Source organism: Cnephaeus nilssonii, assembly GCF_951640355.1.
Source record: "Cnephaeus nilssonii genome assembly, chromosome: 1".
Lineage (NCBI taxonomy): Eukaryota > Metazoa > Chordata > Mammalia > Chiroptera > Vespertilionidae > Cnephaeus > Cnephaeus nilssonii.
The window spans coordinates 25,140,342-25,156,773 of NC_137072.1; the positions used below are offsets into that span (position 1 = coordinate 25,140,342).

Consider the following 16,432-nt stretch of genomic DNA (forward strand, 5'->3'; position numbering starts at 1 on the left):
AAACAGTCAGTGCTCACGCCCTCTACTAGTGCCTCAGCTGGTGAAAGCTGTCTTACTATACAGTCCATGGGGCTATGAAATTGTTTTATGTGTTATACTGGGTAAAATGTTTTCATTTTTAAGAATAAAAAGATTTTCACCAAACAACCCTGTTCCTTTAAAGTTACCCCAATGACCTCTTATTAAAAAATCACTGTGGGCCCGGGCTGGTGTGCTCAGTGGTTGAGTGTCAATCCGTGCACCAGGAGGTCATGGTTCCATTCCTGGTCAGGGCACATGCCCAGATTTGGAGCTCGACCCTCAGTAGGGAGCATGCACCAGGAGGCAGCCAATCGATGTTTCTCTCTCATCAATGTTTCTCTTCCTCTCACTTGCTCTTTCTCTAAAATCACTAAAAACATATTTTTTAAAAAAAAATCACTGTGGCAAGCAAGGACCTAACTTACCTCCCACTCCCAAGATATTAATTTCTCTCACTTTAAACTACCACCTCCATGGACACGTAGTGGTAAAAATACCCATCTAATCACACTTAAACCTTTCGAAGGCAAGGCAGCAGTGTGACAATGGGAGCATGCTGTTTGGGCCCAGGGAGACCGGGGTTTGTATACAAAATGAGTACTTTCTTCCAGAGGTTCTCAAAACTATTTGTAATGTCAAGAGTGTTTATTATTCTCAATGACTAACATGAGTGATTGCGTTGGTAAAAACTGATCAATGAATGTGTAGCAGTTGGTAATAAATTTGGACAACCGACATTTTGGATTATTGCAATAATATTTTGTAACCTCCAAATTTATTTCATGTTTCTAGCTTCTAGATTTTTTTTGGAAAATATTCAGAAAGTACAATTTTTAAATTATTCAAACAAAAACAAACGTGTATGAGGGGAGAAGAAAGAGAGGAGGAAAGAAAGAGTAAGATTAATAAAGAGAAAAATGGCTTTCAGAGTCAAATATAAATGATTTGGAGAAAAAGTGTTATTCAAGCCACCATTTCCCTTTGGTTGCAAATACTCTGCTTTCTACTTATTTAGGCATTATTAGTAAGTCATGGAAAACTTGTTTATAAACAATAAAAGAAGGTAATTACAAAATTAAACTGTCATTTCCTTTAGTGACTACATACAAATAAATGATAAGTTAAATCAAACAATGTAGTTATCATATTCTTTAAAGTCCAGTGTAGATTTTAGGAAACTATCATCTTAAAGTTAGCTATCACATAAAATAGCCTATTCTCATTATTCTTGTACTGTTCTGGAACATTAGATCATATTAATGATTCTAGCTGATAACATGGTAATAGGCTTGTGATTTTTTAAGATGACCTTTATTGAATTATAAGTTCTAATTATAATTATGACTCTTATTGATTTTTTCTAAATTATATAGGAGTGTAGTATTAAAATAGAGTTGGTGGTATATTCAGAGAAGGCAAAAAACCTTTTAAACTTTGATTTTCTCACTCTCATCACCATTCTTTCACTGCTAGGAATCTACTATAAAGTGGTTGTTATTCAATGGATATAGAGTTTCAGTTTTGCAAGATAAAAAACTTTTTTAGAAATCTATTGCACAACAATGTGAAAATACTTAATACTACTGAACTGTAGATACTACACTTAAGAATAATTAAGATGATAAATTCCATGTGTGTGTTTTTACCACAATTAAAGTTTTAAAAATGATAAAAATGGTTTGTAATGGTCATACACCTAGAAGTTTTATTCTGTTCTAATTTAGTAAAAATACCTATGTTATTTAAAATATCCCTAGAGACATTTAACCAAGTTTCATATCCCATTCTTCCACAAAGAGATTCTATGTGGGAATGTCATTCTTCTCATGTAATACATAAAGACTTTTGAAGTTTAATATGGGAACCTGGGTGCCTAATAAAGTTCAAAGTTGCCACATTTTTAGGGTAGCTACAAAAGATCATAAAATGACAAGAACTCACAAAAACAAATTAGGGTCTGACATTTCTGAGGTAAAAGGCCATGTTTCAAGTTCTACAATCCTTCTCCCCCCACCCGCCTTGTCCTGAGGGCAGCTACCATGTGGTATTGGAAGAGGATGAACATTTCCTAACTTTAGAGCTTCCAGATATTTTTATGTCCTCTGCGAGCCAGATTTCACCTGCTCCCATATGGCAAGGACAGCCTGAAAACCATAAATCTCTGACTTTTGTGGCCATCGGACTCTGCTAACTAACTTACCCCAGTTCCCTTGGCATCTTGATTGGAGTTAGGTGACTTACAGACAGGTGCCATGTAAATGTTTCTCATCATTACAATAAAACTTAACATATTAAGATGATTTGACTTTGGGTGGTGGGCACACAATGCAGCATACAGATCATGAGTCTTAGAAATGCACACTTGAAACCTATATGATCCTATTAACCAATGTCACGCCAATAAATTTAATTTAAAAAAAGAATAGAATAGCCCTGCCAGGGTGGCTTAATGGTTGAGCGTTGACCTATGAACCAAGAAGTCACAGGTTTGATTCCCAGTCAGAACACATATCCGGGTTGTGGCTCAATCCCCAGTAGGGGGCGTGCAGGAGGCAGCCGATGGGTGATTCTCTCTCATCACTGATGTTTCTATCTATCTTTCTCCCTTCCTCTCTAAAATCAATAAAAATATATTTTAAAAAGAACATAATAATTAAATCCTTAGCCATTCCCAAGCAGCCACTTTGCATAGTTCTGAAACTTGAATCGTACGTGGTAATAACGCTTTTTCCTGGAAACCGAATTGGAGGTGATGCTTAGAGATTGAGTTTCACCACACCGTTTTCTTAATAACATCTCCCTGTGCCCTCCCCTCTTCATCTTATATTTCTGTAATTTCAGAAGGCCAATACAAACCTTGCCCTTTTGTTACATAATGCAACATTTTAAATTGAGGACACTAATGTTCTCTAGTGAGTGTGATTTGTTTGAATTTTTCTTAGAAAGACTATTCCGTAGAAGGGTCTAGAAGGTCATTAGAAAGATAAAAACTTTTCCATGCATCTTCGGTTCATGAACCCATTCCCCGGTGGCCTGTGTGCACCAAACACGGTGACAGGAGGTGGAATACAGACATGCTAGGTGCCATAGTTGGTCTGCCTCCTCATTTTTAAGTCATCATTGACCACGAGGTGCTGAATTATTTAGCTGCTCACTTTTAGTAAAGCTTTCTCCCTCTCAGTAAATGTGGAGTTTTAGCTACTTAGGCCTGGCATGTTTTTGTTCACCTAAAATCTTCAAATGAGTCTCTTAATGCTGCAGAATCCGCTGGGAGTTAGAAGTGAGTAGCCAAACAATTCAGCTGTTATGGGCACTGCAGACTATCTCAAAGAAAAAGGAAGGTAACTCTGAAAAAAACATATATAAGGCCCTCAGGCCAATGGTAGTATTTTAAAGTTGCATGTGTCAACTGTCAATTTTTCCTATCCATCATGGATGTTCGTAGGCAACCTTTATTTTTTCTCTTAAATATACAGTGCTTTAAATTACAAAAGGCAGTTTTGTACACATTATCTCATTTGAACCACACAGGCACCTTTTTAAGCCTTACAGTAGGGCTCACCGACTGCTCTGATCCAATGGGATACAGGTGAGTGCACTTCTGGGGGTGCCAGCCAGGTCTGGGAGGCTGGTACCTGCCTGCACTGGTCACCACCATGCCAGAGCAGCCTCTTTGTTTACCCCAGTGTGCCTTCATTTTTTCTTTTTTTCTTTTTTTTTGCATGTGCCATAATGTGTGAAAGGATGTGTGAAGGGATGGGAAGACATCACTGCTTTCCCACTATGCAGAAAAAGAGATGGATCCAGGAAATAAGGAGATTGCTGAAGATCACAGAGTTGGCTGGGGATAGAAGCCATGACTCAACTCTGCATTTCTGATTCCAACGTTACATGTGTTCCTTCTCTCATACCATGCCACCTCTCAGCTATGCACTTCCAAGTTGGTCTATAGCTAAATCCTATAGAGGGGACCAAATCAACTTACGTAAACTGTATACAAGATATAAATATTCATTGAAAGCTGGCATAGCACAGTGGTTAAAAACAATGACTCTGGGGTGGTGAAGGCCTGGGGCGAGGGACGGGGGCAGGCTAGAAAAGGTCAATGGGTGGGGGCGGGGGGAGGGACATAGGTAATGTTTTCAACAATAAAGATTTTTTTAAAAAAAAATAAAAGTAAACAATAACTCTGAGACCAGGTTGCCTGGGTTTGAATCCCTAACCAGAGGTGTGTCCTTGGGCAAGTCACTTAACCTCTATGTGCCTCAGTTTCCTCATCTGTAAAATGGGGGGTAATTATCTTGCTCACAGGGATGTTTGTGAGGATGACATGAGTTGATACATGTAAAATGCTTAGGACAGTGCCTGGTTTATAGTAAGCACCCTGTGCTCACGGTTACTATCACACACATTGGGTGCATTCCCTTTCCGAGGGAAGAATCAGATCTTACTCTCCAGAGTGGTAGGCGGAAGGTTTGCTTGCTGGTCCTTGGGCAGCTGGCAAGAGCAGCTGAGCAATTGCTGGATGATTCCTGGACTCATTTGCTTAAAGTCCTCCTTAGAAATAGGTGAAAGGCTATTCTGCAGAAATATCTCCGCAAGTTGCCCAGCAGAGAAGCAAGTCTGTGTGGGGAAAACATACATTGTTACTAACCTCAGTACACAAACTCCCCATCCATTGCCATTCTAGCGAAAATGGACACAGGAAGCTGTAGCATTTAGCATTTACATACCAGCTGGTTGACACAGCATTTGTCAATTGACATCTCTTCTCCACAGATACTATTGAAATCACTGTTTTTGCCTACTGATGTTTACCTAAATCTTTGCAATTTTTATATTGTATAGGCATATTTATAAGAGATGAGGATTATAAATAAACAGGTCTCTCAAAATTGCCACAAGGTATTTGTCTATCTCAGAAGTATGAAGGGTTGATTTTGTGTATCAAAAATTACATTAAAAAGTTTTAATATGTGGGTGAGAGTGGTGCATAGCTCCATTGGCGCATTGAAATAAGACTCCATTACAATGCCTTTGTGATCTTTAGTTACAATCAGTCAGGTGTGTGTGTTTTTTAATCATTAATTTAAAAGGCTTGTCTCTTCAGAGCCCATTATCTTCACCCTTCTGTTCCCCTCTGCATATAACTGTTATTTTTCAGTCTGGCCTTTTCTCCTATAGAAAACACCTGGACATATAAGCCCCAACTCTGAAGTGAACTTTCAGTCCCAAAACCCAAGACTGAGCTGATTCTGCAAGTCCTGACAGAGACCTGATGGCTTCAGCAGAGCCACAGATGGGCCCTCTCGGGTCAGACACCCATCCAGTCCAATCAGTTTTGCCCACGAGACAGGAGGGGGGATCATGCTGCTTAACCACGGCTGCCAGCCCGAGAGGAAGGTGTTTTCCGGCAAGCAACTGGGCAAGAACTCCACAAGGAATCTGCTATAAGAAGCAACATCAGAAAACGAAACTTGTGATTTTTTTTTCCTTATCCAAATAAAAATATCACCAGAGACTATTCTCTTTTGTATCATTTGTTACTAATGCGATATAATTACTTCATTAAAAATACTGACAACCAAAAGAGAAACTAGCAACAAACTTTTGGTAATGAACCCTCCATAATAAATATTCTTATCGGAGAATGTCTAACTGGTAAGTAAAAGAGTGGAGAGGAAAACATGAACAGAATGCCATGTGTCTTTCCCCAGTTCATTGTCAAGAAATTGAATATTCTATTGTAAGCTTCTGTGCCCTTGATCTTTATTTGCTGTTTCTGTGCTATTTAGGTTATTGTTTTACATTTCTTCTGAAATCACTAATATATATATATATATTAAATAAAATAGGAAGGATCCTCAGATCTAGTCTCCTATCTTAGGGTCTCATCCAGAGGCATAAGGAAGGTGATATGTTGTGGCAGAGGAGAATTGTAGAATGGGTTGTTTTGTTTATTTTGCATAGTTAGCACAGAAAATTATTATTATTGTTCTTAGAAAATGTATGTCTTAAGTAATTTTTATAAAATAACCTTAGTCCCTAGTCAGTTTGGCTCTGTGCATAGAGTGTTGGCCTGTGAACCCAAGGGTCCTGGGTTCGATTTTGGTCAAGGGTACGTACCTTGGTTGCAGGCTCCTCCCTAACCTGAGCCCAGGACACATGCAGGAGGCAACCAATTGATGTGCTTCTCTCACATCGATATTTCTCTCTGTATCTCCTTCTCTTCCACTCTCTCTAAAAATCAATGGAAAAATATCCTCGGGTGAGGATTTAAAAGAAATAATAACCTTAGCCCTGGAAGCTTTTAAAGAGACTTCACAAACAAGGATTAATATAAGCATTAACTCTTGTCACCTTTAGTTGACTATAATAAGCATTGAAGGAGTCCATTTACATAGATATCTTTCAAGAGAAAAGTAAAAAAAAGTGACAGAAATTTATTTTTTAAAGTATATAACAGTAAAAATACGTGATGCTGCCCAATCATGTATTTGTCACTTATGGGAACAGCATTCAGCAGTGTTCAGGAATTGTACTCTTTTAAAATACAGATTGTGCTCAGTAAGAATATCTGAGATACAAATAACAAAACCAGTTTTTTATTTATTTAAATCAACATTTCCTAAACAATAGCATAGTTGTTAAGGGCACTGAATATGCTATCAGGCAACCTATGTAAAAATCCTCAGTTCCTGTGAACTTGAGCAATTACTTATTAGCTCCATTTCTCACCTAAGATATATTAATATAACCTAACCTCTTATGGTTATAACTAGTAGCCCTGCACACAAATCCGTGCACCAGTAGCTCTCTGCGGGGCCTGGCCACTCCGCACCTGCTGCCCAGAGGCTCTCTGCAGCCCAGCGGCCCTCTGTGGCCGGGGCAGGATGCTTGCCTCATTGCTGTGGCGACGAAGCAAGCATTCTGCCAGGCCGCTCATGCTGCCCACTCTCAGCAGCCGCCCCCCCAGGACTGGGGGACTCCTGCAGGGCTGAGGGGACTGGGCGCCGCCATCTTAGTGATGGAGTGATGGTTAATTTGCATATTACCCTTTTATTAGATAGGATCATTAAATGAGGCAATGCAGGTGTAATAGCAGTGTCTAATACATAGTAAGTACTCAATATATGTAAGCCATTACCATAGAACATCAATTTTTTTTTTCTATTTTAAATGATTAGGGCAGGGGAGGATTCCATGGTCAAAGTTTGAGAAATGCTAGATTAAATGAGCATAAAGAAGTTTATTTACTAAAGGACTTCCCAAAACAGTGCAATGTGTTATCTCCAGTATTTCACAAGCTCATTTGACCATAGCACCTATTTTTAAGAAGCATCACAGTACACTAGTGAAAGTATTTTGCAATACAACTTTAAGAAATATGGGTATGTTTATAAGATCATATATCACCTTTTATCAAAAACCATTTCAGTGCTACCTACTATACAAATATTTCTCTGTTGCTCACAGCCCAAAGTAATTTCTTTATATTCTAATCTAAATTAATCTAATCTGTTTAAAGTATTCATTCACTAGTATTATAAGTATTTATGTAATGTCTATATCCTCCCACTACCCTATAAGCCTGCAAGCTCCATAGTTCTGTGCCTGTTTTTGTTCAATTCCATATCCCTAATGCCCACAATAGTGATTGACACATAGTAAAGGCTTAATATGTGTACATTGAATTAATTATTCATCCATGCAACATAGACCCAAGGGAGGAAAGAGTAATACTAGTATATCTTATTCTCTTAAATATCTTGGTCTCATGTTTATGTTTGCAGAGAGCCACTTATAGAAGGGGGTAAAATGACCATTCTGTGGAAATAGAATATTCTTACATTTAAGAAAAATGTAAGAATATTATCCTTTAACTTTTCTACAACTCTTGCACCACTTTCAGAGCTGGGATTTCTTTGACAGTGGCAAATGGAGATATAAGAGGAATAATGACAATACCTGATCCCAGGAAACTGGACCATCCATTGGCTCTTGGTTCGTGGACACAGATAGATTAGGGTAACTCCCATCATGAATTGTTACAATGTTTTTTTTCCTTTGAAGCTGATGGACTTGGTCTTTTCTGTTACAGGTACCTTTGGTCCAGAGAGTGTTGAGGAGTTGGTCTAGTTCTAGAAGTTTTATACAAAGTCAGTGTCACATAGAATAAAGACAGGTCAATTTCAGAACCAACACAATTTCACATGACCACAGCATTGATATTTTATTAAGTAAATTTAGTTCTAATGAAAAAAAGATTTTATTTCGAACAATAATAAATAACATTTATATTTCACATGGATATTGGTTCCTTCACAAGATCTTGGCTAAGCTTTGGGGCTGAACCAAACTTACAAAGATGTTCCCACCATATATATATATATATATATATATATATATATATATATATATATATATATCTTGGAGAAGATGAAATAAGCAATTCCACCAATGGAGTGCCTTCCATTGGGCCAACTAATTCTTTTTATAGGTGTTCCCTATAAAAATGTAAATAAAAGATGAAACTGGCCTAATCCTTAGAAAATTTATTCCCTTGAGACACTACACAACTTTAAGTTGACTAAAAACTTTAATGTACTTGATTTAATGTACTTAAATCAATCAAATTATTTTTCTCTTAAGTGTTCATGCAGAAAAGAGAAAGGAAATGAAAAAAACGTTGAGGTTGTAGAGACAAACTAGAACTTCTTTTCTAATACTACTGTGGTATGGTTGTTAATTCATAGATTACAGTTAAGTTTCCCTTGGTAAAGCTGTCAGCTTGTACAAATTGATACAGAGAATAATTACATATAATGGTGAAATTCTTTGAATTTATCCATCTTTTTACCTGTAAATAAAATATCTCTGGTATTTTCCTAAGTGTTGCCATCAGTGGTAGAAAAAAACTGCAAACTAATGTTACTACAATATTTTATTTTAAACAACCAATTTTCCACAAAAAAATCATGAGACTTGCAAAGAAATGGGAAAGTGTGATGCAGAGTCAGGGGAGGAAAATGTCAATAAATATGTCTCTGAGTGTTCCTAGATATTAAATTTAGCAAAGATTCAAAGCATCTATTATAAATATGTTCAAAGAACTAAAGAATTAAATAAAATTATGACAACAATAAATCAACAAAGCAAATTTCAATGAGGAGATAAAAATCATGTGAAAGTTCAAATGAAAATTTTGGAGTTAGAGAATACAATAATTGAAATGAAAAATTCACTGTAGTAGCTCACAGCATATTTGAGATTGTAGAAGAAAGAATCATTGAACATGAAGACAAATTAATAGAAATAATTCAATCTGAAGAACAGAGGGGGGAAAAGAGATTTTTTAAGAAAAAGAAAAAGTCTTACCCTGGCTGGTATAACTCAGTGGTTAGAGCATTGGCCCATGCACCAAGGGTCTCAGGTTCTATTTCCAGTCAAGGGCACATACTTGGGTTGCAGGTTTGATCCTTGGCCCTAGTCCAGGCACAAGTAGGAGGCAACCAATAGATGTGCCTCTCACACATCAATGTTTCTCTCTTTCCCTCTCTCCCTTCCAATCTCTCTAAAATTCAACTAAAAAATAACCTCAGGTGAAGATTAACAACAAAAAAAGAACAAGTCTAAAAAAATAACCTCAGGTGAAGATTAACAACAACAAAAAGAACAAGGACAACAATGAGTAGATAGAGATAGATAGATAGATAGATAGATAGATAGATAGATAGATAGATGATAGATAGATAGATAGAAGAAGGAGAAAAAATATTGGAGGAAATAATGACTAAAACCTTTCCAAATCTGATGTAAAACCTTCATTTACATGTTCAAAAGGTTCATCCGATATCAAGTAGGATAATAACAAAAATGACCCACACACGTTATAGTCGAACTGTTTAAGATCAAAGACAAAGATAAATCTTAAAAATGGCAAGAAACAAAAAAAAATGACCCATCACATAAAAGGGAGCATCAGTACAATTAGTAGCTGATTTCCCATCCAAACAATGGAGTCCAGAATGCAGTGGACTCATATGCAGAGTGCTGGAAGAAAAATAATCTCAATCAAAAATTTTATATCCAGCAAAACTATACTTCAAAACAGAAGGTAAAATAAAATCATCCCAGGTAAACAATTAATGGGAAAATTCATTGATAGCAGACCTGCCTTACAATAAATACTAAATGAATTAATAAACACTACTGGGTAAAAAGAAATGACTCCAAATGGCAAATTGAGTCCATAGAAAGAAATGAACAGCATTGAAAATGTGAATATATGGGTTAATATAAAAGACTCTTAATTTTTTTTCTCCTTTGTTCTCTAAGCTCAATGAGAAAATACTACAGGCTTTTCTTTTTAAAGTCAGAAGCATGATAAGAATTCAGAGCATCTCCAGTGTTATTTACCATTATATTGGGATTATTAACTAATTAGATGAGAAATCAAATAGAGACACAATAATTAAACAGGAAGAGGCAAAATTTTATTTATTTGGAGATAGTATGATTTCATATCTAAAAACCCTAAAAAATTCAAAAATTAAATAAAATATTTAATCATGGAACAGGTTATAAAATTAATCTACAAAAATCAATAAATTTTATATATACCAACAAAAACCAGTTAGAAGATAAAATGAAAGAGAGGACCGTATTAAAGGGAGCCAAAGAGAAAGTTAAATACCTAAGTATAAATGTAAAAGGAAATGTCTAAAACCTACATGAGGAAAATAATAAAACACTACACAATAACACACATGTAGAGATGGATAAATGGAAAGACATACTATGTTCTTGGATAAAAAGATGCAACATCTGTCAGTATTGCTCAGTGGTTGAGCATCGACCTATGAACCAGGACCTGGTCACAGTTCGATTCCTGGTCAGGGCATATGCCCGGGTTGCCAACTTGATCCTCAGGAGGCAGCCAATCAATGATTGATGCAGGAGGCAGCCAATCAATGATTCTTTCTCTTCATTGATGTTTCTCTCTCTCCCTCTCCCTTCCTCTCTGAAATCAATTTTAAAAAATGTATCTTTAAAAAAGAGGCAACATCTTATAAATGTCATTTCTCCCTAAGTTATTTTATAATTTTTTCTATCATAAGCTTTTTCTCCCACAGCTTGAGAGGTTAATGATGTTTGTTAGGAAAAACAAACAAGCTAGGAATATCCAAAAGAAGAGCAATGAAGACAGCTAGCTCTACCATACATTAAAATAAATATATTGCCACATGAATAAAGTGGAGCAATAGAACAAAATATGAAACAGAAATATACCTGATTGCATTTATTATTACATTATATAAAAGTGGCATCTCAAATCAGTGGAGGAAATAATTTTCACTGCATGTAAAATAAGAGGTATAAGGAAAATTGAATAGTCACATAACAAAAGTAACCTGCATCTATTCCTTACAATATATAGCAGAATTCATCCAAAATGAATCATAAATGAAAACATACAAGTATTAGAAGAAAACATGGGTGAGTTTCTCTATTGTCTGGGAACGTGGGAAACTTTCTTAACTATCCCTCAAAATTCAAAAGCAAAAAAAAAAAAGTTTAATTAATTTGTTTATAGGAAAATAAAAATATATTTGGAAAAACAAGTGATTCTAGGTCTAGGCAGGAAATTTGCCAGATAAACTGGAATATTTTATAATAGAACACAAAGAATTTATAAAATGTTTTAAGGGTTTTTATTTTAAAGGACATAGGAGTGAACTTGAATAAGTTTCCACTGGTCAAAGAGGGAACAATGTGAGCAACAATCTATATATCCTATATAATAAAGAGGTAATATGCAAATTGACCCTCACACCCTCACACCCTCACACAAGATGGTTGCCCCCATGTGGTCAAAGATGGCCTCCACAAGATGGCCGGCAAGGGAGGGCAGTTAGGGGCGACCAGGCCAGCAGCGGAGGGCAGTTGGGGGGGACCAGGCCTGCAGGGGAGGGCAGTTGGGGGCGACCAGGCCTGCAGGGGAGGGCAGTGGGGGCAACCAGGCTTGAAGGGGAGGGCAGTTGTGGGGGACCAGGCCTGCAGGGGAAGGCAGTTGGGGGTGACCAGGCTTGAAGAGGAGGGCAGTTAAGGGTGACCAGGCCAGCAGCAGAGGGCAGTTGGGGGGACCAGGCCGGCAGGGGAGGGCAGTTGGGGATGATCAGGCTGGCAGGGGAGCATTTAGGCATCGATCAGGCAGGCAGGGGAGTGGTTAGGGGGCTATCAGGTTGGTATGCAGAGTGGTTAGGAGCAATCAGGCAGGCAGGCAGGTGAGCAGTCCCAGATTGTGAGAGGGATGTTCGACTGCCAGTTTAGGCCCGATCCAGGGGTCCCAGATTGGAGAGGGTGCAGGATGGGCTGAGGGACACTAGTCTATATATATAAAAGCCTAAGTGACTGGCTGACTGGCCAGTAGCTATGACGCACACTGACCACCAGGGGCAGATGCTCAATGCAGGAGCTGCTGAGCTGCAGTGAGTTGGCAGCTGTGGTTCTCAGGTGATGCACCCAGAACCAAAGAATAGGGAGCCTGATTCCGGGGTGCATCACCCAAGAACCACCCTCTCGCAGTCCAGGACCCCTCGGGAGATGTCAGAGAGCTGGTTTTGGCCCAATCCCCACAGGCCAGGCTGAGGGACCCCGCCAGTGCACAAATCCATGCACCGGGCCTCTAGTTAGGGTAATAATGATAAGGATTAAGACATATAAAATCATAATGATATAAAAGAATGTTCATTGTTCTCCTTTGAAGGATATAAGGAAACTATGTTATTATTTTGAACAGTGGTGAATTAAAGAATCAATTTATCCTTACTTTAAGAACCTCAATAAAATGAAGTTGTGATTAATGGAACTTTTTCCATTATAGAATTACTAGAGGCCTGGTGCATGAATTCATGCATGGGTTGGGTCCAGTTGGCCTGCCCTGATGGGGGCTGATTGGGGGCGGGGGCAGGGGGAGCCATGAGAGGTTGGCTGGCCAGCCCCGCCCCCAATCGGGGTGGGGGTACTGATCAGGGGTGGGGGCCGGCCAGGGGACAGGGCCATGGGTGGTTGGGTGGGGCCGATCAGGGCCCCAATCGGGTCTGTTGGCTGATGCTGTGCAAGTCATAGCGACCGGTCATTCCGGTTGTTCCAGTGTTCTGGTCACTTGGCTTTTATATATATAGATACTAATCAATGAAGAAATGAAAGAATTAAATCATGATTTCATAAACCCTAAATAACTAGTCAATCTAGGCAATGATCATCAATACCTTATAACTTATTTTAAAAAGAGACAACTAATGTTATGTACCTTCTGGTGAATAACACTGACTATAAGACAGTACCTCCAAATAAATACACGACCTAAAAATCAATCAAGCCTCTACATATAACAACCAATATATATGAACACAGTGCATATAAATACATATTAAATGACTTGAAATGCAATCAGCAAAGTCCAGACTGGATAAACAAACACTTTTTGTAACCAAAAATTCTGCAACAAAATAGAAAAGGTGTGGGTGGTATTGGAAAAGGGAAGGTATCCTATATAATAAAGAGGTAATATGCAAATTGACCCTCACTCCAACACACAAGATGGCCACCTCCATGTGGACACAAGATGGCCGCCACAAGATGGCCAGCAGGGGAGGGCAGTTGGGGGGAACCATGCCTGTAGGGGAGGGCAGTTGGGGGCAACCAGGCTGGCAGGGGAGGGCAGTAAGGGGCAATTGGGCCAGCAGGGGAGGGCAGTCAGGGGCGACCAGGCCGGCAGGGGAGGGCAGTTAGGGGCGACCAGGCCGGCAGGGGAGGGCAGTTAGGGGCGACCAGGCCGGCAGGGGAGGGCAGTTAGGGGCAATCGGGCCGGCAGGGGAGGGCAGTTAGGGGCAACCAGGCCGGCAAGGGAGGGAAGTTAGGGGTGACCAGCCAGCAGGGAAGGGCAGTTGGGGGCAACCAGGCCTGCAGGCGAGGACAGTTAGGGGCGACCAGGTCTGCAGGGGAGGGCAGTTGGGGCGACTGGGCCAGCAGGGGAGGGCAGTTAGGGGCAATCGGGATGGCAGGGGAGGGCAGTCAGGGGCAATCGGGCTGGCAGGGGAGGGCAGTCAGGGGCAACCAGTCCGGCAAGGGAGGGAAGTTAGGGGTGACCGGGCCAGCAGGGGAGGGCAGTTGGGAGCAACCAGGCCTGCAGGGGAGGGCAGTTGGGGGTGACCAGGCCAGCAAGGGAGGGCAGTTAGGGGTGACCAGGCTGGCAGGGGAGGGCAGTTAGGGATGACCAGGCCAACAGGGGAGGGCAGTTAGACGTCGATCAGGCTGGCAGGGGAGTAGTTAGGGGTGATCAGGCTGGCAGGCAGAAGTGGTTAGGGGCAATCAGGCAGGCAGGCAGGTGAGCAGTTGGGAGCCAGCAGTCCTGGATTGTGAGAGGGATGCCCGACTGCCCGTTAGGGGTCCCAGATTGGAAAGGGTGCAGGGTGGGCTGAGGTACACCTCCTCCCCTGTGCATGAATTTCATGCACCGGGCCTCTAGTGGTACTTAATAAGAAACTAAAAGGACATACACACAATTTCCATTTTACAGACCTTATGTAGACCCTGATTTAATAAGAAACAAAACAAAACAAAAAAACATGTTTAAATTAGGAAAATGTCAACATTAATGGAAACTTTTACATAAAGAAATTATTAATGTGATATTGGTAATAAGCTGTTTATTTAAAAAATTCTTTCTTTTAGTTTATATAGAAATATTAAGATTGATTATTTGCTTCAAAATAGTCAAGTAATAAGAGAGTATGGAGGCAAATATAAGAGTATCCAATTGATGGTAATTATTGAAGCTAAATACTGTGCATATGTGGGTTCATTATATTATTGTTTCTACTTTTGTTTATGTTTAAGAATCTCTATAATAAAAAAATTAATAAACAACAATACTTAAAACTAGCATACTTCTTTTCCTCCCAACCCAAAATATAATCAGTTACAGTGGAGCTGTAGCTCAGAGGCAGCTGTTAGAGAAGATGTTTCATGACTCCTGTAATGAGTATCTAATTGAACTGAGATGGAATGGGGCTCTGAAATGGAATTGGATTCTCAAATGCAAAAGTGGCTGATTTTTTGGAGTGGTGTATAAACAATACCATATATAGATGATGTATTATAAAATTATACAGCTGAAACTTACATGATTTTATTAACCAATGTCACCCCAATAAATTCAATTTAAAGAAAACCTATTTGAAAAAAATAATAACAAAAATAGACATACAAGTCCAAAAAGCACAAAGATCCCAAATAAGATTAACCCACAGAGGCCCACACTAAGACACATTATAATTAAAATGCCTGAAGTTAAAGACAAAGAGATAATCTTAAAAGCAGCAAGAGAAAAGAATTAGTTATCTATAATGGAATTCCCATAAGACTGTTAGCTGATTTCTCAACGGAAATTTTGTAGGCCAGAAGGAAGTGGCAAGAAATATTCAAAGAGATAGAAAGCAAGAACCTACAAACAAATTTACTCTACTCAGCAAAGTTATCATGTAGATCAGAAGGGTACATAAAGGGCTTCCCAGAGAAGAAAAAGCTAAAGGAGTTCATCACCACCAAACCAGTATTATATGAAATGTTAAAGGGTCTTTTTTAAGAAGAAGAAGAAGAAAGATCAGAAATATGAATAATAAAATGGCAATAAATAGTTATCTATCAACAATTTTACCTAAAAAATATATACGAACAAGCAGAAGAGAAACAGAGTCATGGATACAGAGAACATTTTGACAGTTGCCAGATGGGAAGGGGGTTAGGGAGATGGGTGATACTTAATATCTCTTATGAGCAATTATTTAGATGTTTTAACCAGGATACATGATGATTAATATCTAAACAACTGGCCTTAACCTTACAGCACAGCTTGCCTCTAACTATATTTTGTATTGTAATATGAGTCTCTTCCAATTTTTTTAGAGCGATCAAGCCCTCCAGTGGCATAGATTTTTACATTAAAGTACTTGAAAAGTGGAATCATTGCATGCCTTCCCCTGAAATGGAAATTCTATTGCTAACATTTCTCAACTCCTGGTTTTCATATCAAAATTATTCTCAGGATAACATGCCTTTCCTGGTTTCTTTCCTCCTCATGACAGCTAGGTAACATGGTTTCATTGTATTTCAACTTTCATTTTAACACAAAATATAAAAAAGTTGTAGAAAAACACATCTGTCATTCAATTCATTGTGCAAACATGTCCAGAGAAAGATCAACACTGAATTGTATGGCTACTAGTTCTTAATCCCTTCTTTCAGAATTGAGATCATGAGGGTATTGTTGGTCCCTTAGTAAATTCATATCTCCCTTTACGTTGTGACTTCCCAAGAGGAAGTGCGTTGGCAGCAGCACCAGCTG

General features: G+C 38.9%; 1 protein-coding gene across 3 annotated transcripts in view; it reads right to left on the bottom strand.

The window, feature by feature from the left end:
* Window positions 1-16,432, bottom strand: part of SLC39A12 (solute carrier family 39 member 12) — a gene marked incomplete at both ends in the record, with an annotated part of 69,266 nt that overhangs the window by 35,024 nt on the left and 17,810 nt on the right. For all 3 annotated transcript variants that reach the window (XM_079774016.1, XM_079774018.1, XM_079774017.1), the window contains 2 exons: window positions 4,473-4,644; window positions 7,990-8,162. In XM_079774016.1, coding sequence (XP_079630142.1) covers window positions 4,473-4,644; window positions 7,990-8,162 — 345 coding nt within the window. The remainder of the gene's footprint in view (window positions 1-4,472; window positions 4,645-7,989; window positions 8,163-16,432) is intronic.